Genomic DNA, 26,403 nt, shown 5'->3' with positions numbered 1-26,403 from the left:
GGAAAGAAAATTATTCACAACGACAGCCAACCTTTTTGAAAGAGACAGCGGTACTTAAGTAATTAGAGGGAGAGAGAGAGAGAGAGAGACTGTGAGGCCTTTTCTTTTTTTTTTTCTTCTTTTCAACTGCTTGAGATGTTACCTTCCCCTTTCCTATTACATTTTTAAACTTTACTCTGCATAATTTTATGTGTGGGTTTTCATGGCCAACGTCTGTATTATATTCTTTTCTTCTCTGCTTGTTGTCTTCATAAAAGATGAGAATATGATAAGCTGAGCTATAGCTTAATTATAGTAACCATGCCACACATGATTTGTTTTGTAGCAGTGAAGAGTTTTTAAAGTTTGAATCACTAATTTTTCACTTGACTATTAGATGACAAGTGTTACAATTTAAAACAGTAAAATCAACTTCAATGAGATCAAAAATGGTTGAAACAATGAGATTAATTAAAATAGGACCGAAAATAAAATTAATTGCAGGATATATATATATATATATATTTAGATACAAATTAACAATAATGGCAGTGTAGCTAATCTGCTAATGTGATCTGTCATAAGGAAAGAAATAACGATTAGATATTAAATTAAAATTTGTATATAATAAAATTTATAGTATATTTAATATTTATAGAGTTAATAAATAATTGATTAAAATTATTTTTATATCAAATAATACTTTTGTTAAAAATTGATAATAATATATTTAGTCATATTGAGACTCAAAAAATAATATTTCTTCATTTAATTAGTTAATATTAACTTTTATATAATTAATTATTTATGAATTTTTATTTATGTAATTATTTTATTTAATAAATAAAATGATTATATATTTTATTATTCATTAACTTTTTATGTATTTATTTGATTATTTTATATAAAAATAAGAATCATTTTTTAAAATATAATTAAACATTTACTCACATTAAAATAAAAATTCATAGTTTATATATATTTTGTTATTTATGTAGTTATCTATTTCAACTAATTAATTAATTATGAACATATTTATTTTTATTTATTTACTAATAATTTATTTTATTATAGAATTTTTTTGTTTATGTATCTATTTGTTAAATTTTTATTTATTTATTAGTTAGTTATTATATAATTATATAAATTAATTTATTATACAAAGTTATTTAAAAATTTTAAATAAAAATAACGAAAAATATGAAAAATTAAGTGACATGGATATTTTCGTTCCTATAGTATAAAAATAAAGTAAAAATAAAACCTAAGCATGGACGGAGGATGGAGATTGTGGTGGAAATGAAAATCTCATTTGATTGAACCCCTAAGTGTCCAGCCAACCGTTGGAGCTTCGAGCGTGATTGCTGAATTTTCAACCGCGTCGGACCCTACTGTTTTTAATATGGTTAGAGTCTTGTTCAAGATTGTTGATACGGTATCAGAAAATATTTTAAATTTATTTTTAAAAAAGTAATATATGTTGGTATCAATTATTTAAGTATATTATTTTAGATTTTTAATTTAAAATAAATATTTTTATAAATATACATATATTTGTACATATTACTAATAATTTGCAAAATAAATATACAGTATTTTAAAAAACTAAATACATAAATTTAAAAGTATGAGAAATAATATCATCAAATTATCATGATATTTTTAAACAGTTAATCTAATTATATGATATTAAAATAAATATTACTTTTTTTCATGTAAAAATATATTAAGATAAAAATAAAAAGATAAAAAAAATTAACTTTAGTTTTATAATTGTTAAACTTTACAGAGAATATACAAGCTTTCTTAAAAGAAATTGAAATACATATAAACTATGGTTTGGAAAAATAAAATGTAACAAAAAAACAAGTTGCAACAAATACTATTTATTTTGTCCATTAATTTTTTTTATTAGATTAAAAAAAGTTAAACAACAAAAAATAAGTTAAAATTACAAAATATATTTCATATTTATATTTCGGTTAAAATAAGCTAATTCACTAAAACCAATCAACAACTAGTATTATTCAGTATCAAGTTTGGTATAAAAAGGGCACTTCTAAATACGTCACCATTTTTTCTATATACACCCTACCTTTTAAAAAAAAATTTATAAGTAAAATTACTTAAATATCCTTCTTATAAGTATTCAAAAATCTATTTTCTAAAAGTATTATTTTTGAAAAGCTATAATATTTTTCGAAAATGCATTTTCAAAAAATTATAACATTTTTCGGAAACCTAAAGTTTATAAAAAAAATTTAAAAAAAAGGAATTTATAAAAATTTTTATGAACTAATATAATAAAAAAAGTTATTATTAAAAATCATAAATTTGAAAATTAATAAAAAAATAACTTTAACAATTTTAATATTAGAGAAAAATATAATCTTATAAAGCCTTAATTATTTTTTATTTCTTAATGTTACGAAAAAGGATGAAATAACTATCAAGTTTGATCAACATATAATAAATGAATATGTTTAAAACTTTACAAATAATGCTATTTAATATTACACAATTTTGTTAAAATATAATATGTTAGTTAAAAATTTTTATCGTGATAAGTAAAGAGAGATTTTTTTAAAAAAATTCATTTTAGTTAAAATTATTATAAAATTTTAATAATTGACATAAAAATATTTATTAAAAATGATAAATTTTAAATTTATAAAAAAAAATACATTTGTTATTTTATCTTAAATTTAATTAAAGTTTCATAATATTTTATTTTTTAATATCAAAATAGTAAAAATAACTTTTTTATTAAAATTTAAAATTTATGATATTTCTAATAATAACTTTTTTTAATACACTATTCATAAAAATTTTTATTAGAATTCCCTTTTTTTTATAATTTTTCATAAACTTTCATTTTTAACGCTTTCGAAAATCCATTTCCAAAGAATGTTATGACTTTTAGGAAATTCATTTTCAAAAAGTGTTATTATTTTTTGGAACACATTTTGAAAATGAATTTTCAAAAAGTCAAAATATTTTTTAGAAACTGATTTCCAAATACTTGTGAAAAAGGTGTTTAAGTAATTTTACTCACAAAAAATTTTGCAAAAAAAAAGATGAGGTGTAGAAAGAAATAATTGTGGTGTATTTAGAATTGTCTGTATGAAAAATCACATATAAGTATACTATTTTTTTATATAATTAAAGCACATTGATTGATATAATCGATATCAAAACAAAATTAACAGCATTAATTTTGATTGTATTGCATTAGAGCTCAATCAAAAGTACAAAATAGACCCTAAGTACATAACATGATTATATTAGTTTGTCTTTTAACAAAGTAGCCATGCATTTAAAATACTATAATAAATTTAAAATTTGTCAATGATACGAGGATTTTAAAACATGTTTAGTATACAATATTATGATAAGAAAAAATAAAGTGAAATTATAAATAAGATTAGATTAAATAATGTCATTCTATTTTGTGTTTGATGTATGCAAGGATTAGAATAGGATAATATATTTATTTATCAATATTATCTTTCTTCAAAGTATATACAATTTAAATTATTGATATAATGTTTAAAGGTATAATTAAACATGTAAGTTTAGTCTCATGGGCTAAAAATAATCCTCTACGCTTGGGGAGAATTGAATAATCATATGTCAAAATGATATTAATCATCTTACAATCTTTATCCGTCTCTTTAAATACAAATAAAATATGATGCACGATAATTATCGTTCTATCCTATCAATAATTTTATGCATAAAATATAACTTTAATTTATATATTTAAGGTTTATTTGATACACAAGATTATGATATGATATGATAATATTATGAATATGATTTGATTAAATAATGTCATCATATCTTCTGCTTGATGTGCGCAAAGATTACAATAGAATAATTTTATTTCTTTGTCAAAATTAACCATTTTCAAAGTTTAGACAATTTTAAATTATTGATATAATTTTTAAGAGTATAATAAAATATATAAGTTCAATCTTATGGATTAAAATAATCCCTTCTACTTTGAGAGGTTTGAATCATCCTATACAAAAAAGATGGTTAATATTTATTGCAATCCTATCTTATCTATCACTCTATATGCCAAATACGTTTGTTTTTGTGAATTTACAATAAATGATTGATTATAAAAAAATCAAGATAAAAGATAAATTCGTTATTGTAATATAGGTAAATATTGGATTTTGTCACTTTATTTTGATTTCATTAAAAATTTTCACTGCATTTTTTATTCTTATATTTTCATTTTTGATAATTTTTTGATCAAAATTAATAAAAATAAAATATTTTATAAAATATTCTATTTCATTAATTTATCGAATAAGTTTTGAATAAAACATAAATATTTCACATTTAGCATAAATGTGCACTTAGTGTGCCACTTTGGAAGAAGTTATTCGTATTATTTTTATCAAATCTAGTTATTGGTTTCACTCTTGTTTTTCTTGCATAACTTTTTTTTATTTCATAAATTAAATTTTAATTTTTTATAAAATATATTTTAAATTTAATATTTAAAAAGAATTATTTTAATATAGGCAATAATTTCTTTCAATATGACACATCACATATACATTTTTGCAACACGTGGATTATCTACATTATATTTTATACTTGAGTTAATTATAATTTTGGAATATAAATTTTAAGAAATTGTTTAAATTGGTACATAAAGAAATAAAATATATAATTTGCATTTTAAATTTTTAAATAATATACAATTTACACCCTAAATTTTTAAGTTATGTACTCTATTAAATTAGACTCTATTCTCGATAAGTATATTAGCTTACAAATGCGACGTTTGACAAATATTATCATTATATGTTCATTACATATACTATCAATATCGTTTTTAAATATAAATTAAAAGTATATATATTATTTTTACCTGAATTGTAAAAATTATTTAAGAATGATTAATCATTTGTTGTCACATGACACCACATGAAAGTTTTAACTAAATATTTAATATTTTCATTTAATAAATAAAATATATATATAATAAAATTATACTAGTTAGAACCATATAGGTGAGTTAAGTTAACAATATTAGAATTTAAATTAAAATGACACATTATTTGAAAATCCATGATATAAATTGTAAATTTTATTTTTTTAGGTAGATGTATGTACATTTTTCTAAAATTCAAGTACCAAAAGTTTTATTCTCTTTATATTTTATTCAAAACCTATTTTAAATATATCAACAAAATAGTTTACATAATATTATATTTTCATCATTTTTAATCCAAAATTCAATAAAATTAAAATATAGTAAAAGAAAGTTAATATTTAATTATAATACAGTGTCAAATTTATCTTTTATTCAAAAAAATTTCATTAAAATGGATGTAATGAAATTTAAAATAAAATGGATGTAATGAAATTTAAAAATGCAAAAAAAGTGTTAAATTCTATAGTAAAATACATCATTATCTATTCAACTATGATTGTGTTTTTAAAATGTCCAACTAACAATTAAATCTTTTGATTTAATCACTAAAGTTTGCTTGTGGTCAAATTATATTAGAGATTCCTATAATTTGTCAAAATTTGAAATTTAATCCCAATACTGTAATTAATATAAATTTAGTCTCATAATATTTTAATTTGATAATTTTAATTTAATTGCTAATTTTATTAATTTTTTATCGTTAAAAATATTGATATGACCATTGATTTGATGATGTTGATGTTGACTTTGTTGATGTAATAATTTGAATGAATGAAATTAGTTATTAAAATATGTAATTGATAGCTGTATTAGTACGAAATTTAAAATTTAATTCATGTACTCACATGAAATTTAAAATTTAGTCTCTTTAATATAAACTTTTAATTTTTTGAATTTTTTTGAAAATTTATAAATTTTTTAAAAATATTAAATTTAATTTTTAATATTTTAAATTAAAAAAAATTATACTTTTTTATCTTATTCAAGTGAAGAGTAAATCGAAATTAAAAAATCTTATGGTTTCACTATTTCTAAGTTTTATCCCAAATTTTTTGTTATTTCTTCTCAAAAATATACCAAACTGAATAAATTTTAAAGATTTATGTTTTTTTATAATTTATTTATTCATTTAAATATTAAAAAAATTTCTAAAAAATAAAAAATAAAAAATATAGAAAATTTTATAAAATTCTAAAAAGTTAAAAAAACTTTAAATACCTTGATTAAATAAATTTTGAAATTTTGAAAAAATAAAAAATTCAAAAATGAATTTTATTTCAAAAAATTAAAATAATGAAAAGTACATTTAATGTTTTAAAAAACTAGAAAATTTTTAAAAAAATTCAAACTACCGAAAATTTTGTTAAATTTCTAAATTTTAAAAATTAAAAAATGCAAAAACTTTTAAAAAATAAAATTAAAAGAATTAAAATATTAAAAAAAATAAATTTAACATTCTTAAGAATTAGAAAATTTTAAATTTCTTACGAATAAAGAGACTAAATTATAAATTTTGTATTAGTATATAGACTAATGCATATTTAATAATTGATTTTATTTATCTAAGTTATTATGTCAACAATGTGAATACTATATCAACAAAATTAATACTCATGTCATTAAGTTAATGTTCATGTCAACATTTTTAATTGTAAAGAATTAATAGAATTAGTGATTAGACTAAAATTATCAAATTAAAATAGTATGAAAATTAAATTTGTATGAATTGCAATAAACAAACTAAAATTTAAATTTTCATAAAATATAAGGATCTTTAACATAATTTAACCTTTTTTTGTCACCTATCTGTTAGCCTCTAGCTATGTGCTTATGTGGCAATGTCATGTTAGTTATTGAGTGTTATTTTTTATTATCACATCATCTTATATGTTACATGACATTACTATTATAACATTATAAGTTTTCGAAAAATAAATTTTGTTGACAAAACAATATAACGTAGCATTTAATAGCTGATGTGGTAACATGTTAATACGATATTAGATACTAACACTTGAATGAAAAGATATTTACTTAAATTTTAGTGAATGAAAATATATTTACTTAAATTTTAGTGACTAAATTAAAAAATATATAATAATTTAATTACCATTTAAAAAAAGTGATAAATGAAAAAAATGAAATTTACCCTAAATTTAATGATATTGTTAAGGATCAATAGATCAATCCAAGGCCTAGGCCTAACCCATGTTTAAAATTCATGACTCATTCTTCTTGATTTATTTGAACTTTAGGCTTCGTTTGTTTCACAAAAAAAAAAAATTTTTAAAAATTAATTTTGTACATTTTTAAGTGTTTATTTGGTACAAAATTGATTAATCAACGAAAAATGATTTACTGATGAGTAAAAAATGAGATAATTTTTCAGAAAATTATCTTATAAATTTGAAAATGAGAAGATATTTTTCAAAAAAAAATTTATTTATGAGTGAAATTATTTATCAATAAATTTGAGCATAATTTTACTTATAAATAATATTATGTTATAATATATTAATAAATAATATAATATTAAATATTATTAATTTAATTAATAAATATTATAATATATTAATAAATAATATAATAAATAATAAATATTTTTATTTTAACTATATTTTATATTAACATAATATTTTAATATTAAAAATATTATTAAAATAAAATTATTTTTAAATATTAATAATTTTAATAATAAATAATTTTTAATATTTTAATAATTATATTAATATTATTTGAAAAAAAACAAAAATTTCAAAAAACAACTAAACAATGAAAAAATTTTTATTAACTTATTTAACTAAAAAAATTTCTTTTAATTCAAAAAATATAAATACTTTTTAAAAATCATTTTTCAAAAATTTTTTTCTACAAGCCTTTGATAAATTCTATTTCCCTTATAAAAATTATAGTACAAAAAAAAAAAGCGTAATTCAGGTAAAATTCTAAAATCTCTTCCTAAGATTCTGTGTGTTTACTCAAATCAACATCCTTTTAGTTTTTTATTTTTTGTTCCCGTTACAATAAACTCAGAAAAAAACCCCAAACCCTTGCACGAACTCAAAAAACGGCTTTTCTTTTTTATAAACAGAATCACTGGAAAATCATTTCTTCCAATCCTACTTCTCTCTGTGGAGAAACTCCAATGGAATCTCTTTCAAGTTCAGTATTAATCTCTAATCTACCTGAGTCATACCCTTTTCTCAACACCCACTTACCTTCTTCATCTTCTTCTTGTTTGATCAACGCGCCAACTAAACGAATTGCGTCTCTTAAATTCAAGTCTGAAACCTCTCACTTTCATGGGTTTCGTCTCCATGCTTTACCTGGCGAGGTTCCGGACAAAATTGATGACCAGCCGCAGCTCCTTACCCTCAATAATGGGTTTGGCTTAGTTTCTGAAGATAGTCTCTCTGCATCTCAGGTACTATAAATTAATTCTGTTTCTCGCTATTTTTTTGTTTTTGGGTTTCTCTGTTGTTTTCCAATTTGGGTTCTTCTTAAGTTATATTATATTCGTGATATGTTTGCTTTGTTTTCTCTACTTGTCTGACAACATTTAAGAAAGATACATGAGAAACCTCCTCATTAACTCAGGCTTTGATACAAAAGCAATTATAATATTTTTGAAGGATTAAAAATTAAAAATTCATTTTTTGGTGGATAGTGAGGTGCTTGTTTTTACTTTTCATATTATGTTTGTTTGATTGTGTGTTAGATTTGCACTGTTTGATACTACCATATGGCAGTACTTTTTCAGCAACTCTTGAGAAAGCAAAAGCAAATAGCAAAGGGAAAGCAAATGAAACTTAAGAAGCTCGAAATTTTAAAATTTAAAGTGCCTAAATTTTTCTGCAAGGAATCAATTGATGATTTAAAAATTAAATGGGGGGGGGGGGGGGGTGTGGATGGTACTATATTTTATGAGCTTGTAGTTGTAGCATGATCTATTGAATTCTTTTCCTTTTTTTCCTTCATGTTTGACATAGACACTTGTTGGTTATATCAAGTGGCTATATTGATGGTCTCTCTCATGTTCTGAAGTGTGATCCAAATCACAATAAAAATGGCGAAAAGGATGTAGATAAATTAATAAAGGTTGAAACCCCTGTCACCATTCCATATGGGAGTGGAGCAAGTGGGGGTACAAGAGCTGGGCTTTTCAGAACCCCAATATCTGGTGGAGTGCAGAGTGCAACTTCAGCGCATGGGTTACCTCGCCCAGCCTTAGCAGTTCGTAATCTGATGGAACAAGTAAAGCCTATTATTTGAGTTCTAATTACTATCATATATTGAAAATTGAAAAAATAAAAAAAAGATTTCCATCTATTCTCTTTCTCTGTGTTTCGTTTTCAGTTTTATTTTTATTCAGTAGTTCTAAATTTGTTGGACTCTGTAATTTAAGGCCAGATTTGCTCATTTATGCACTTTAATGTCTCGGATGCACCACCGACGAGAAGGGTATCCCTTTGGCTCTCTGGTAGATTTTGCACCTGATTCAATGGGTCGTAAGTAGTTGATTTCTGAAGTTCTGTTATTTGGTTACTTTTTGGTTCCACCATAAATGGTTTATCATAACATCTAGTTCAACTTTTTTGCTTTCTACTTTTAATATTTTATTTTGAAGTGAAAGAGCCATTGTAACTGTGTTTGTACTTTATGAAAACGGCATACTTTCTTCACCTAAAAATTGGACAGCTATGCAAACAGAAGTTAGATTTTGTGTATAATTTGTTAGTCTTACTTAATATATCTTTGCTTTTCAATCGGCAGACCCAATATTTTCATTTTCGCCATTAGCTATCCATACGCGGAATTTATTAGCAGAGCCCAGATGCACCCTTGTCGTGCAGGTTATTTCTTTTGATTCTTTTGCTCTGATGGAGTATCTGGGTTAGTTATTCTTCATTTATGGAATTTATTGACAGTTAGGTTTCTAGATACCTGGATGGAGTAGCTTATCAAATGCAAGGGTAACAATATTTGGTGATGTCTACCCGCTTCCTGAACATCAACAGGTGGTCGCCTAAATTCTTTTTTTTTTTTTCTTCCTTTTTTGGTGGTGGGAAGGGATGGGGGTTATTCTTTATCTCTAGGCTCTATTAATTGTCTGCCATGATTTTATTATGCATATCTATAAAATTTGTGCCTAAAATATGCCTCAACAAGCCCCTGGTTATTTTGCTAGGAATGGGCTCATAAACAGTTCATTGCAAAACATCAACAAGGGCCATCTCAACAGTGGGGAAATTTCTACTACTTCAGGATGCAGAACATAAGGTATGCTTTGGTCTATGGCATTTATTATTTCTGGTGCCAGTTAAAATTTCCTTCTTAGAGAGACTATGGGCTAATTCTTTATGCATTGCATCTTATTTATGACCTGTTTTTCTTGCGGATACCTTTGTTTGGAAACTGCTAATAACTGTTATACAGTCATGCACATCTTATAATATTTAGTAGAGGTTAATGTCTCAAAAGCATGAATTAGAAATTCGTGTGTTTTGTATTTTTTTTTGGGGGGGAGGAGGGGGTGGGTCCTTAGTTTGGCTGTCCTTTGCTGCAATATTACTGGTGTCCTAGCCTACAAAAAATGGGGATAGTAGTTTCCAACACTCTACCCTGCCCTGGCCAAGTTGAATAAGTTGGTTTATTTGTGAACTGAGATAGAGGATTTTCATATATGACTGTGTTTTTGCCCTTAATAGTCTTTTACTGTAAATAGAAGACAGCTTTATCTGTTGTTCACTCAGGTTTGGAATAAATGGTTGTTGTCCTGCTTGAATTTTTTGTGTTTCAACTACCTCAATATTTGGTTTAACTTGAGATGGCAATGGCGTGAATTGCAACTGGTCTTTTCTTCCTTATTTGCCTTGAAAGACTGTTTTCTGCTTACATAACTCATGCAGGTTGGTAAGATTCTCTATGTCTTTTCCATATGGAAAGTTGATTCCTGTTTCCACTTTCATCCCTCAAATCCTAGGATAACTCTTGCACAAATCTATAATGTCGAATAGTGTACCCTCATCCATACATCTAAAACTTGTTAAATCTTTCTCATTATCTAGTTAGAGAAAATAATTTTCTTGGTGCAATTGTAAAGCAATGGTTTAAAGCTTGCATAGTTATTGGCCCTTAACTTGGCCTAGAGGTCCAATGACTAGAACTATAACACCATTGTAAATATACTTATTATTAATCATATAAAATTATAAAAATGACACTATTGTAAACCTGTAAATTTACATTTTTTTCTCATAATATCTCCTTTATCTTTTGTATATAAACATATCCATCAATCTTGAGACCTCATTCTTTTTTAATTTATATTTATGACTCATCCATTGCAGCCATCGAAATTTTCTTGTTTCAAGGGATATCTAGTCAGTGTTCAAGCATATGGTTCTATGCTGTCCTTTATTATTCCCTTTTTTATATGGAGAAATAAAGAAAATCCTGTTCTGGTGTGTGTATTGATTGTTACTTTCATTGTCTTGTAGTACTACTTTAAGACTCCTGGTTTCTATATAACATATATAACCGTGTAAACTAATGTGATGCTTTCGGGTTCAGAAGCCTGATTAGGAGTGAGATAAAGAGAACCAGTTAATAAACAACTCACCCCCTCCCCTTTTTTTTTCCTTTTCTTTCTTGCAGTGATCATAGTAAATTTTTGAATATTTTGTACTTATATAATCAGTACACAGTGAACATGATTACTTATCAAAATTTATTTCAGTGATATATATTTCATTGGAGGATTTGGCACTGTTGCATGGGTCAATGTCAAGGAATATGAGGCGCTTAAACCGGATAAGATTGCTGTTGACGGAGGTGAACAAAATCTGAAGGTGAACGTTTTAATTTCTCTGAAACTCAGTTTTCCTCTTGCAATTTGCATGTTATGCTATGTTAATTTTTTTTGTGCATCTTTCTCTTCTCTGTCACTGCTGCTGCTGCCACTGAAAGATATTTTTGGTTTCTTTGTTCATTCCTGTTGAAGATCTCAATCTACTAATTCATTTCTTATCGTGTGCTCTAATGCAGTTTGTGAATTTGCCCATTTTTTGGGGCTAATTTGGGTTTCATTTGCTTTTACTGTAGGAACTCAACGCAACCTTTTCAAAGCCCCTCAAAGAGCTGTTATCATCTGAAGCTGAGGTCGATGATGCAGCTCTTATATCAATAGACAGCAAGGGAATTGACATTAGGGTCCGTCAAGGTGCACAGGTATCATTTATTCAGTATGATGGCAATTGAGGAGTCTAAAGGTGTTGGGGTTTATGCCTGTTTTACATAATTGTTGTATTCTTTTCAGTTCAACATACAGAGGTTATCATTTGAAGAAGGGCAGGCTGTTGAAACATTGGAAGAAGCCAAAGCTGCTCTGTGGAAAGTAATAAAGAAAGGCCAAGTGCACAATCTGAAGCGATAGAAGATGTGCATTTTTGGCCTTTCTAGCCAATTCGATGCAAATCTCAGCCATCACTGAATGTAATAATATATAGCAAGTTGTTATTAATTTCTTTTAGATGTAAATTCTAACAAGGATTGTTCCCCAAAATTTTGTTCCAACGTTACTTTTTGTTGCAACACAAGTTGGAATATAACTTGGAACTCGATGCAAAGCCACAATTTTCCATGCGGAATTTTCAGATGAGCCTATCGGTTTGTGATTTGAGTCATTTAAGATGTGAAGTTCCAAAGTGAAGGCTTCGGATTCCTAAGAAGGGAGGGATGGGGGGAAAGTCTATTTACCATATTTCAAATGGGAAAAGAAATACAAAGAAAATGGGATGGGTGACGGAAAGGATAAGCTGAATCTTTTCCTGTCGTTTTGTGAGCCTTTGCATCTGCTAGTTTCAAATCCTTTTTATCAAGAAAATCACAAATTCTCTCGCTCCTGCGATTGCACGCTTTGTTTTGTTTTCGCAAAGAAAAATAAATGAAATTAAAGCATCTCTTTAACTCGTCGATGTCACCAATTAAGCTAAAGAGAGGGGGAAGTGGAAAACATTTTACCTGTAAATTTTTTAGGTTAAAGGGGTAAAAATGCTTTTAAGTTATAATTAAAAAATTATTTAAACTTTTAACATTTTATTGCAATCAATCGAGTTTTTAATATTTTATTTTGATTTAATTAAAATTTTAATTAGTCAAAATTTAGTTAAGTGATAAAATTAGTCAATTAATCCTCAAATTATAGTCAAGTGAACTTTTAGGGATATTTTAGAGAGAGAGGGAAAAAGGAAATAGAGAAGAAAAAAAAAGAAAACAAAGAAAAAAGTTTATTTTATATATATATATATATATTAATTGCAGAATGTGACAAATTTTCATATGTTTTTTTTATGTTGCTTGAAATTTTATTGTAATTGGTAAAAAAAACTAATAGTGTTAATTTTTTTCATCCAAATAAGGGTTCAACTAGATAAAAATAAATATTAAAGGGTTGATTGATTGAAATAAAAAAATGAGCTTAGATGATTTTTTAATTATAATTCAAGGTTTTTTTTTTTATATCTTTTAGTCTTTTTTTTACTGCAATCCTATAATTGTTCAATTATAACAAAGAATTATGTAGGGGTTGACCATTTATAAATGTTAGTTTCATATAGAATTTTAATGGATCTTACACAATTCTGAATTATAATTGATTAATTATAGTACAATTATTATAAGTGATATACTCTTAGGTGGAATGCAATATCAACAAAATTAATCAAGTCAATGACAACTTTAGCATCTAACTCTCAAATCACTTCACTAAAACCCTCATTTTAAATAATGAGGTAATCAAATCTCACTGCATGCAATTCAGATACTATATTTGACTCGAATGAGTTTTAAATCTCACTAAAAAATGACTAATATGTGAACGAATCGACCACCCACACCAATAATCCTAAGATTTCCATAAGAAGCCAATCTGTATTAATTTTCACCATATCCATATCTAGAGGACTCCATCAAACCAAACATTGGCCTTTGGCTGTTGCCTTTCTTGGAGAAAAAGCTTCATGTAAAGTTGTCTCACCTACCATGGTATTATACACCATATCTAAATTTTCCAAACACTACTCATAGGTTGAAAATTAATTTATATCTCTTAGTCCACAATCTCTAAAGAGCTTATTGATGGTGTTTTGTGCATGAACAAGCTACTGTTGTTCTAGAAGTTGTGCTAGAAACGACCTATATTTACAAAAGGAAATGACAATTATGAGGCACCGGAGTTAGTTTTCTGGGACGTGTTTTAACACTTAAGTTAGTCAAGTATCTAGGATTTGTAAGGGAAGAAGGTGAGTTACAAAAAATGCTAAGAAAGCTTAAAGGAGAAAGATTTGGAGCTACTACACTTATATTTTCTTTTTACCTTATATATGAGACAAAGGATAATAATGCGACAAGGGTTGTTGACAATTGATGGTAAGTCCATGTGGAGCTCAAAAAGGGCGACATGAGTATGGGTTACATTTAATGACTAGCATGAGTTATATTTAATGATCCTAAACAAGATGAAGGCCAATTGGTATGTTGTGAAGTGATGTCTTTATGGGACGTTAGTGTTGGTAGTTGGATGACTTGTCCATAAGTGAAGGTAATGCCTTATTATGGCAAGGAGTCTGGATGTTGATCATCTTCGATGGTGATGTGAAAGTCAGGCATACTAACTTGGCAAGTGTGAAGATTGACCCTGTTAACTATTGAATGGCAAGTGATGGTGTAACAGAATTATAATAAAAATACAATGCCAATCCTTAGTAAACCCAAATGGATGCTATCGTTTTTCAAGTTAGAATCTAACTAATCCACCAATGAACCAAAAAAAAAAAAATCATTCCAAAATTGCTTAGGCAAAATAAACTTTCATACCTTGCTAGCTTCAACACAATCCTTCTACACATGCAATGTGCTCGCCTTTAAACTTTCACATACTACAAAAGTTCCATTATGTGAAAGGCCCCATCGAAACCTAAGCTGATTGTTACATACAAGGTATGGTACAAAACTTGCTAATCCATGAACAAGTTCTTAATGATCTTCCACTTGTAATCTTCGTTTTCAAGTTTAGTGTTGAATTTAAAATGGAACCTTTAATCATGAACATAAATAGCTTTAATGCAAAGTTTAGATAAATATTAACAAAGAAAATGAAATGAAAGGAAAAGAAAGTTTTTTAAAGGAAAGGAAAAAATATATGTACCCCTTGTTTAGATAATTAAAATTAATAAAAGAAAGAAAAGAAAAAGAATTCTAACAACCATTGTTTGGAAAAAGAGTGAAAAAGAAAGAAAATGATTCATTATAATTATTTTTTTTCAATTATAATCTTTCATTGCCTGTGATTTTAAAGCATTCATGGATATAATAATCTTTTTATAAAAGTAAAAGTTTTTAAACTTTCCTTTTCTTAGCTTTTCCCCAAATTAAAGTGTTAAAAAGTGAAGATTACAAAGGAAGTCAAAGATTATTGAGTTTTCAAAATTTTTTCTTTCCTTTAAATTAAAAGTTTATTTAAACAAAGGAAGGTTTTTCTGTTTTCATTACTTTCTTTTATTTTTCTTTTCTTTTCTTCCCCTCCCCTCAATCCAAACATAATGTAAGGCTTGCTATAAATGCCAATTTTTTTAAAGCTTATTTCGTCCCTACCAATGATGGTATGCAAAAGGGATATAATTGAAATGTCTCCAAGATATAATGAAGCCTTGTTTGAATCACCTTGCACTAATGAGTTCAAACAGCTAAATACCCCTTAATGAGAGATGAAAATGCCTTCTTTTAACAAGATTTCATACAACAATTAATTTTAAAAAACAAACCATCTATTTGAGAAAAAATGAAAAAAAAAGGTTTTTTGAATTTATACCTTTATTAAATGAACTTATACCATCTTTATTTATAAAGATTGAATTCTAAGGTTATGTCTCTTTGATTGTGTTATTTCAATCAAATATTACTTTTTTGATATGCTTAATTCTAGTCATTGTAACTATTTAAATTTGGAGTTACATAAAAAAGATATGAAAATTGCCTTTCTAAACAAAGGACTGAAAGAGAAAATCTATATTGAGCAACCTATAAATCTCATTAATAAAGGTCAAGAGCACAAAGTGTGTAAGTTATTAAAATCAATTTATGGTTTTAAACAATCTTTCAAGTATTGATATATTAGATTTCATCAAGCAATAATTTCATATGATTTTATCATGATTGATGAGGATCACTATGTGTATGTCAAAAGATATAAAGATAGATTTATGATCTTGTCATTTTATGTGGATAACATTCTTTTAGTTGACAATGATAAAGAGTATATCGTTAATGTGAAACCTAGTTGTCCTTAAATTTTGAAATAAACGACATAGGCAAAACATCTTACGTACTTGGTTTAAAAATCATGAGAGATCATTTCAAGAAATTGTTAACTCTTTCACAAGAGCAATACACTAAAAAAATTATAGAATGATTTAATATACAAGACTGCAAGTCGATAAATACTCTTATGGTAAAAGGTGAAGGCCATAGCCAGAGAAAATCTCCTAATTAGACTCTACATGAAAATGAACAAACGGTAATAGTTCCTTACTCTAGTATTATTGAAAGCTTTATATTTGCTATAATGTGCATAAGGTCGAACATCTGTTATATCGTAGGCATAATAAGTAGATATTAATCCAATCCAGGTCAACCCTATTAAGAAGCCGTTAAAAGGATATTGAGATATCTAAAAATGCACTGTAGATTATTTGTTGTGCTATCAAGAAGTAATCTACATTTGGTCAGCTATATGGACGTCGATTGGGAATGAGCTTTTGATTACAAAAATATGCCTTTGGCTAATTTTTTTATTGAATAGTATAGCTATTTCATGGAGCAATAAGAAACAGACTTGCATAGCACTATCTAAAATACAAGTTAAATTTATAGCATTTTCAGTAGTAGTGCAAAAGGTTATTTGGCTTTATAGATTTTTGAATCATTTGAGATTTGAGAATGATAAGTCCAATTTAGTATTGGTGAAATGTGATAGTCAAGCTATAATCGCATTCACAAAGGATCTCAAATATCATTCTAAAACTAAACATATAGATATAAAGCATAACTACATGAGAGATATTGTTGCACAAAAAGAGTCAATGTGCAGTACATTTCTACACATAAGATGATTACAAATTCATTTGCTAAGCTTATACCTAGAAATGTGTTTAAAAGCCACATGAGATCTCTAAGATTACGTAGATGTTGATGTATATGTACTAATAGAATAGTTTTATATAAATAATGTATGATATTGTCCCATCTAAGTTGACTTATATTGAATACAATTAATGCTATTAAAGTTTAGTACTTTATTTTATGATGCATGTACACATATATATGTATATGTACATATATGATATGATTAGAAAGGTATGTAGGATAAATGATTAGCTTTCTCATGTAGGTAATTACCTCAATGGTTTGGCACCATAAAGATGAGACTAGTTTAAAGTTATGGATCAATAGCCTAAGCTTAAAACAGAATCACCTTTATAAGAGATCAAGATGAGGCACTCGATATTGAGATTTATGATCAAAAGTGAATAAATACAATCCACTTTATCTATCTTAATATGCTAGGTGAAAGTCTTATTGATTATATGAAATCAAGTAAAGTTATGGACTTAAATTAGATATTGCGAGTATTTGAACTATCACTTGTGTAGTATTAATATATAAATGTTGAAAGACATACGCTCTATGAAAAAAGAAGAGTAATATCGTAGCATGTGTTTCATACCACATGTGCATTATTCGACCAACAATGGTAACAAAATAATAAATCTCTACTTTTTATTGTGTGAGACTCTTAAGATTAGAGGATTTCATATTTAGTATATTCAAAGACTTTCGACTATTTCTTAAAGTTTTGGTTTAATATTAGCTATCTTGGATTGTTGTCAATAGTCATGGATGATTCGATCTAATTGGACATATCTGGATAGCAATTGAATTAAAATAAAGAGATTCTAAAAGAAGGAAAAATCATTTTGGTATCACATTTGATTGTATTCACAGGTTGATCAATTATGTTTGAAACTTTAAACATAATTATGAATATATAATATATCATGCAATATGATAAAAGAGAGATTTTAAGAAACTTGAAATGTAACTGAATGAGTCTAGAATGTTACATATTTTACTTGTACTTGAAAGTTACTATACATACTTAATAATTATATAAGTGACTAAATGTGATTATAAGTTGCTATATGCACCTAAAAGTTGTATAGCAACTAAGTTTCAAAGTACGTTGGTCGCATGGTTTATTTCCTTGTATGAACTCATTGAAAAAAATAAAAAAAATATTCTCAAGATCATAAGAGTATAGCACCCATTTTGTGTGAGTGGAAGATGTTGGCATAGTGAAATAACCACCCATAATGGGTGGGTATATCTCATAAAATCAACTACCTTGGGTAGTTTACTTTTCATCATTTAGGCAGTTTACATTAAGCAAAGAAAATGCCACCCATTTTACAATAGAAAAATATTATGGCATTTGAGCAAAAACAAAAGAGAAGAGAAAAAAGTTTATCACAAAGAGAAATTAAGAAAAGGAAAGAGTGCAATCAGGCAGGCATCGTACAACTTAAGTAGAATTCTTGTATTCAGTGTGGAGGTTTTATGCTGTGAAAATGAATAATTTTTGAAATGTGATATTATCCAATGACCAGTAATTTAAATCAAGTTTTCACTTCTATTTATGTTAAAAAAGTATATATGATTATGTTCACATGTATCTAACATGACTTTATCTTTCGTTAACTCTTCTAATGTCTATTGCAACTAGTGAGAATGCATTTCAATTATGAAGATTGTCAAAGCAATACTAAGAAATAAGATGAAATATGAGTTTATTACAAATAACTTGTTTATCAACATTGAAAGAGATTGGGACATTTATGCTATGTTTGGATAGATATTAGTAAAGGAAAGGAAAAAAAAAAAATAAAAACAAGGAAAATAAGGGTTTTAAAAGGAAAGGAAAAAAATACTTGTACTTCTTGTTTGGATAACTAAAATTAATAAAGGAAAGAAAGGAAAAGAAAATCCTAACAACCATTGTTTGGTTAAAAAAAGGAAAGGAAAAGAAATTTTTTATTGCAATATTATTTTAATTATACCTTGAAATATTTCATTTACCATCTCAATAATTTAAAAATGGTTTTTTTTAAGTAAAAAAAAAGAAAAAAAATTCAAGAGAAGAGGTTAATTTTTATTAATCTATAAAATAATGTAGGTTTGAAATTATTTTTTTACAATTATATATATTTAAATTAATTTAAATGAAAAAATTCAAAAATCTAAATATGTCTTAGTCAATAAAATTAATTATAAAATTGTATTAATATTTTTATAAGTTTAACAAGCTCCATTAAAATAAGCATAATTTCTCCATTTTAATGTATTTTTCATGTACATATGTCTTTTCTTTTTTTTTTTTTTCCAAATTTATGAAATAATAATAAAATATAAAATGTTATAAAACCAACATTACTTAAAAAATAATTGATATGATTTTTTTAATTTGATAATGATAAGTTATCTAAACCAAAATAAAGAAAATATGCTAAAAAGGAATGAAAATAAAAAATCATACAAAATAATTCATAAAAAATTGAAAACAATAATATAAGAAGTTGATTAAAGCTACAAAAAAAAAAAGCAAAATAAGTAAGGATACAGATTTAGGTAATTACCTCAATGGTTTGGCACCATAAAGATGAGACTAGTTTAAAGTTATGGATCAATAGCCTAAGCTTAAAACAGAATCACCTTTATAAGAGATCAAGATGAGGCACTCGATATTGAGATTTATGATCAAAAGTGAATAAATACAATCCACTTTATCTATCTTAATATGCTAGGTGAAAGTCTTATTGATTATATGAAATCAAGTAAAGTTATGGACTTAAATTAGATATTGCGAGTATTTGAACTATCACTTGTGTAGTATTAATATATAAATGTTGAAAGACATACGCTCTATGAAAAAAGAAGAGTAATATCGTAGCATGTGTTTCATACCACATGTGCATTATTCGACCAACAATGGTAACAAAATAATAAATCTCTACTTTTTATTGTGTGAGACTCTTAAGATTAGAGGATTTCATATTTAGTATATTCAAAGACTTTCGACTATTTCTTAAAGTTTTGGTTTAATATTAGCTATCTTGGATTGTTGTCAATAGTCATGGATGATTCGATCTAATTGGACATATCTGGATAGCAATTGAATTAAAATAAAGAGATTCTAAAAGAAGGAAAAATCATTTTGGTATCACATTTGATTGTATTCACAGGTTGATCAATTATGTTTGAAACTTTAAACATAATTATGAATATATAATATATCATGCAATATGATAAAAGAGAGATTTTAAGAAACTTGAAATGTAACTGAATGAGTCTAGAATGTTACATATTTTACTTGTACTTGAAAGTTACTATACATACTTAATAATTATATAAGTGACTAAATGTGATTATAAGTTGCTATATGCACCTAAAAGTTGTATAGCAACTAAGTTTCAAAGTACGTTGGTCGCATGGTTTATTTCCTTGTATGAACTCATTGAAAAAAATAAAAAAAATATTCTCAAGATCATAAGAGTATAGCACCCATTTTGTGTGAGTGGAAGATGTTGGCATAGTGAAATAACCACCCATAATGGGTGGGTATATCTCATAAAATCAACTACCTTGGGTAGTTTACTTTTCATCATTTAGGCAGTTTACATTAAGCAAAGAAAATGCCACCCATTTTACAATAGAAAAATATTATGGCATTTGAGCAAAAACAAAAGAGAAGAGAAAAAAGTTTATCACAAAGAGAAATTAAGAAAAGGAAAGAGTGCAATCAGGCAGGCATCGTACAACTTAAGTAGAATTCTTGTATTCAGTGTGGAGGTTTTATGCTGTGAAAATGAATAATTTTTGAAATGTGATATTATCCAATGACCAGTAATTTAAATCAAGTTTTCACTTCTATTTATGTTAAAAAAGTATATATGATTATGTTCACATGTATCTAACATGACTTTATCTTTCGTTAACTCTTCTAATGTCTATTGCAACTAGTGAGAATGCATTTCAATTATGAAGATTGTCAAAGCAATACTAAGAAATAAGATGAAATATGAGTTTATTACAAATAACTTGTTTATCAACATTGAAAGAGATTGGGACATTTATGCTATGTTTGGATAGATATTAGTAAAGGAAAGGAAAAAAAAAAAAATAAAAACAAGGAAAATAAGGGTTTTAAAAGGAAAGGAAAAAAATACTTGTACTTCTTGTTTGGATAACTAAAATTAATAAAGGAAAGAAAGGAAAAGAAAATCCTAACAACCATTGTATGGTTAAAAAAAGGAAAGGAAAAGAAATTTTTTATTGCAATATTATTTTAATTATACCTTGAAATATTTCATTTACCATCTCAATAATTTAAAAATGGTTTTTTTTAAGTAAAAAAAAAGAAAAAAAATTCAAGAGAAGAGGTTAATTTTTATTAATCTATAAAATAATGTAGGTTTGAAATTATTTTTTTACAATTATATATATTTAAATTAATTTAAATGAAAAAATTCAAAAATCTAAATATGTCTTAGTCAATAAAATTAATTATAAAATTGTATTAATATTTTTATAAGTTTAACAAGCTCCATTAAAATAAGCATAATTTCTCCATTTTAATGTATTTTTCATGTACATATGTCTTTTCTTTTTTTTTTTTTCCAAATTTATGAAATAATAATAAAATATAAAATGTTATAAAACCAACATTACTTAAAAAATAATTGATATGATTTTTTTAATTTGATAATGATAAGTTATCTAAACCAAAATAAAGAAAATATGCTAAAAAGGAATGAAAATAAAAAATCATACAAAATAATTCATAAAAAATTGAAAACAATAATATAAGAAGTTGATTAAAGCTACAAAAAAAAAAAGCAAAATAAGTAAGGATACAGATTTAGGTTTGATAGAAAAGTAAATATTAATACTTTTTACCAAGCTTGCAATGTATTTTTGAAAATTAAAAAAATAATAAAAAGTATATGTAGATACCCCATTTAGTCTTTGAAAAAAAATTGAAGTTCTTAAAATTGTTTTGATTTAAAAGTCCTGATCTGTCTATTACACTTTTAGTTGGGATTGTAATACCAATTGAATAGAAAATTGTATTTGCCTTGCTTTTGGAAAAGATTCAAATTAAAATTGGATTTAAACTCTAAGGATGAATTTTGGTGAAAATAGACTAGAATATTTCTTTTTAAATTTGGACTTTATCTTAAATAAGGATTAGTTCTCTATTTAAGCACCAGTAAGGAACAACAGGAAAAAACTAAGAAAAGTAGAAAATTTTTGTAGTGATCTTTTAATCTTTGGGAATTTTTAGAATTAAGTTTTTGTTAGATTTTAGGTTTCGATTTGGAGAAAAGTTAGATTTAGGTTATATTTGGGCAATAAAAATCAAAATCTCATTTAGAAAATTGTTGTAGGAGTTTTTCTAGATTTTTTTTAGGTACTTTGACTTTTTTGGTTAAATTTTCTGTGTGACGATGTTGGTAAGCCCAACTTATTTGACTTATTTTCTTTTTTATTCTCATTTTGTTTTTTTTATATTTATTTATTTTATATATATTATTTTCTTTGTTTTTTGAATTATTTATTTTGATTATTTGTGTCAATTTTTTCTTAGCATGCTTGTTTATTTACTTGTTGTAACATTTACTTGTTTATTTAATTTGTAAAAATTAATTTATAAAATAATTAAGAGGAAAATAAAATTCAACCAAGGGTGAAATTCTAAAAAAATTTCGAACGTGTAATTTTCATAGAAATTTTTAGGTGAGAGAACTTTTTTTAAATTTGATTAAGGTGTTGGAAAATATAAAAATTGGTCTTAATGTAAGAATTTTTTTATTTCTAATTTGAAAAAAAAAGGGAACAAATTGTGATTTTCTTTCATGATTAGTTATTTGTGATTATATTTGTAAATTTTGTATTTGATCATGTATATATAATTAATTTTTTTATAAAATATTAAATAAATTTGATGATGGAGCCTCTCAAAGAAATGGGTGTATTACTTAAGTACACTTGAGGTGAGAAATATTTTTAAGGGGTTGATAAAGGTGTTGGAGAAAACCTAAAAGTATTTCCAATATTTAAATATTAAAATTAACAAAAATAATGAATGATAAAAATAAGTTAGGACCATTATAATTATGGCTAAAGAGATAATTTAAAATTAATTGATACCATTTTAGGGTAGGCATTATAAGAGTACTATAGCATTCCTTACATGTAATTGAATTCTTGAACCTCGTTCTGTATAGAATATTGTAACCTATTATTTTTAGGGACTTTTAGTCAAACTTATGATAACTTTATAAGGGATAAATTTACTTAACTGACCAATCATACCTAATTAAGAAAGATTGGTGGTGACTCAATGTGTTGTGCCTAATGGGCTAGTTCTAAGACGTACACGTTATTACAGTTTGGGTACTCTATCATAGAGAATAGAAAGTCTAGCCAGTTATTAATCTTAGGTTGTCTTATACCTTATTTATTGGTTTTACTTAGATTATTTGTATATTTATATTTTTTTACTACCATGTTTGTTTTTTGTATTATTCCTCAATGATTATTTGACAAGATAAGAAATCTAAAATTTATATATAAAATGTGTAAAGGGTCTATATGTTTCTTCGCATACACCACACATGCATGGTCATACATAAGTTCTCTACCTAAGTTTTGTCTTATCCTAAGAGGGAGTGAGTACCTATACTATCATGAGGTAATAACCTTTGTTGAGCTAACAAAACACTCTCACTCAAATTGAACCTTTTCTGTTTGAAACCTATCATGGGTGAAGATAGGGTCATTTACTAGTCTATAATGGATGACGATGTGAGGAGCAATTTAAGAATTTTTAGATTGTTAAGACATCCAAACCCCTGTATATAATAAACCATTAGAAGCCAACTTTATGTTAAAGTTATATCCATCCATTGTTAATATATAACCTAAGATTAAGATGCAAAAAAGAACATGTTTCATTTTTTATTTGTTCATATTTATATTCTTGTCAAAAAATTTTGTTGACATAAAAATGTATGATATTTTGAATTGGAATGTATTATCTTCTTGTTACATAATTTAGGTTCATTTTTTCATGCATTACATATATGAATTTGTACATCTATTTTTGTTGTTCATGTAAACAGCTTATATATGCATTACTTTATCTCAATTTTTCATGCATAAGATGATGTAAATGCCTAATTTTTCAAGGGGCAATCTTTGCTAACTTTGGTCTTACACATAATGAATGGCTTTTAATGTTTAAGTATTATAACATGTTGCCATAAATTGGAAGAAATTTTTATACTAAAAATTCTTTTCTTTCATTTTTTGAGTTTAGAATCGTTTGGCAATGAAAATCCACATTTTTTTTCTTGATTGGAGAAAATGAATTTTTAAAATAAAAGAAAACTTTTGTGATATCAATCTTAAAGAATTGGTGATTACTGCTAAGAATGAATATACACATTCATTTCACTAATCTTGTCTTGCTTAAATTTAGTCAAAATTTAGATCATTGAAAGCCTTGAATCTTTAAGGGACATTAGTTTGATTTTCAAAGACTTCATTTTCACTTTGATGATGATGATCTCAATGTTATTGACTTTCATGAAGGCTATAAGCAATGAAAAAACTTGTTAATTTGAAATTGTTTTTGAAATTTCTTTTAAGACAATATATGAGGCACTTTTTAAAGATTTTGAGTTGTGGTGATTTGGAAAGTGTAAACCTATTCTAAACACATTATTACCCAAGTTTCTTCAAAAATTTAACTCTTTAATCTTTTTCTTGGGGTAAATTACTAAAAGACTATATTTTTTTGATATCTTTAACCAACATCTTGACATATTCAACATTCTGTTTCTCTTTCAGTTATTTTTCCAAAATGGTTCTTTGCCCACATCTTGGGAAAAATTTACCAAAAGAGCAAAATTATCTTATGTCCACATTATCATTCGTTTAATATTTTGATGTGTAACATTTATTGTCATTAAATAAAGATTGCATGAATAACTTGAATGGGCATGAAATGAAGATTGTTACATTAGGGTTTCGCTTGGTTACAAAATTGAGATGGTGCATTTTAAGCATGAACAAAAGAATGAAAAATGAAAAAAAGAAAAAAAATGAAAAGAGAAGAATTGATTATAGCATCATGTATATGAGACATTCAAATAAATTTAAGATTAAGAAGAAAAGAAAATCATCTCTCGAAAATTACTTTTCAATTGAAGTATCCATGCTTGAAATGAAAAATGACCATATTTTAAATTTCTTTCACAAAATAAGAAATTATCCATTTACTTACCTATTTTGAGCTTATTGATCTCTTTCTGGATAAACCCTAACCAATAATCACCCTTCACATTAGGGGCTAAGTTCAAAAAAAGATCTCATCAAGATGGCATTAGATTTTATGTTAATTGCTAAGAAAGATGCTTTATGTTGAAGGCCATGCTTGAAGTAAGTTGAGTCTCAAAAATTTTGAACTCATTTTGTTAAAAGTGAAAGCAAGCAAAGATAAAAAGATAAAAAGAAATAAAAACAAAAAAAAAAATGAAAAACATGCTTGGGAAGTGAAAAAGACAAATGTCTTTATGAAAAAAAAATGATCATTGGTTTGATCACCTTTAAATATGTTTTTTCGGGTCAATTATCCTTTTTTCTGAACCCCAAACCCTGTGTTACGTTATGTCATTCAAAAAGTTTATTTTGATCATGTGCGGATACCTAAGTTAGAGAGTTTGTTCATGAGGATATCATTACTATTTGATTTTGGATGAATTTTAAGTTTTCAAATGCATGATGAAATAACGTAAAAAAAAGTAAAAAAAAAAAGAATGAATGAAACTCTAGGGTGAAAACCTAAAATAGGTAGTCTAAAGCAAGATTAAGAGCAATTCATGAATATTACTAAGGCGAAGCAAGAAACCTTAGAATGAGATGAGCTTAAATGAATAAATAAGCATTAACTACCTTTGAGAAATTGAGGATTAGCCGCACTTTGAAGAATTCTTACAAATTTGAACCTTTTCTTTCTTTTATAGAAATTTTGAGCTAATTATAGCTAGTCTTGACATTTGCTAAAATGGCACATATTAAGAACTTCAAAGAGTGCCAAATGAATTGTGCTTTTAAAGAAAGCTATTATTTGTCAACCTGAATGAGGAAGCATTGATTTCACCTTTTTATCCTATGGCATAGTTAACTTTGATAGCCAAGATCTTGATATATTGTTTTAGTCTTTTGCAAAGACCTAGCTACGATTCACCTTATTCTTTCTTGGTAGTAATTATTATTTCACAAAAGAT

General features: G+C 25.8%; 1 protein-coding gene across 2 annotated transcripts; it reads left to right on the top strand.

Moving 5' to 3' along the window:
• The first annotated feature begins 7,869 nt into the window (after positions 1–7,869).
• LOC111275332 (non-canonical heme oxygenase HOZ, chloroplastic-like) lies at positions 7,870–12,621 on the top strand. 2 transcript variants are annotated; one of them, XM_022860623.2, is made up of 9 exons: positions 7,870–8,360; positions 8,981–9,190; positions 9,342–9,444; positions 9,710–9,789; positions 9,877–9,954; positions 10,125–10,216; positions 11,676–11,787; positions 12,041–12,166; positions 12,255–12,621. In XM_022860623.2, the coding sequence occupies exons 1-9, from the start codon at positions 8,082–8,084 to the stop codon at positions 12,369–12,371; spliced, it is 1,197 nt and encodes a 398-aa protein (XP_022716358.2). In that variant the 5' UTR covers positions 7,870–8,081; the 3' UTR covers positions 12,372–12,621. The 2 variants fall into 2 exon arrangements, with proteins under 2 accessions (XP_022716358.2, XP_089611689.1); XM_089755563.1 differs by having other exon boundaries at positions 7,912–8,360; positions 8,926–9,190.
• The last annotated feature ends 13,782 nt before the right edge of the window (positions 12,622–26,403 follow it).

Source organism: Durio zibethinus, chromosome 26 (genome assembly GCF_047325235.1).
Source record: "Durio zibethinus cultivar Kanyao isolate XHJ-2024 chromosome 26, ASM4732523v1, whole genome shotgun sequence".
Classification (NCBI taxonomy): domain Eukaryota; kingdom Viridiplantae; phylum Streptophyta; class Magnoliopsida; order Malvales; family Malvaceae; genus Durio; species Durio zibethinus.
This window is presented reverse-complemented; position numbering and strand designations above follow the sequence as displayed.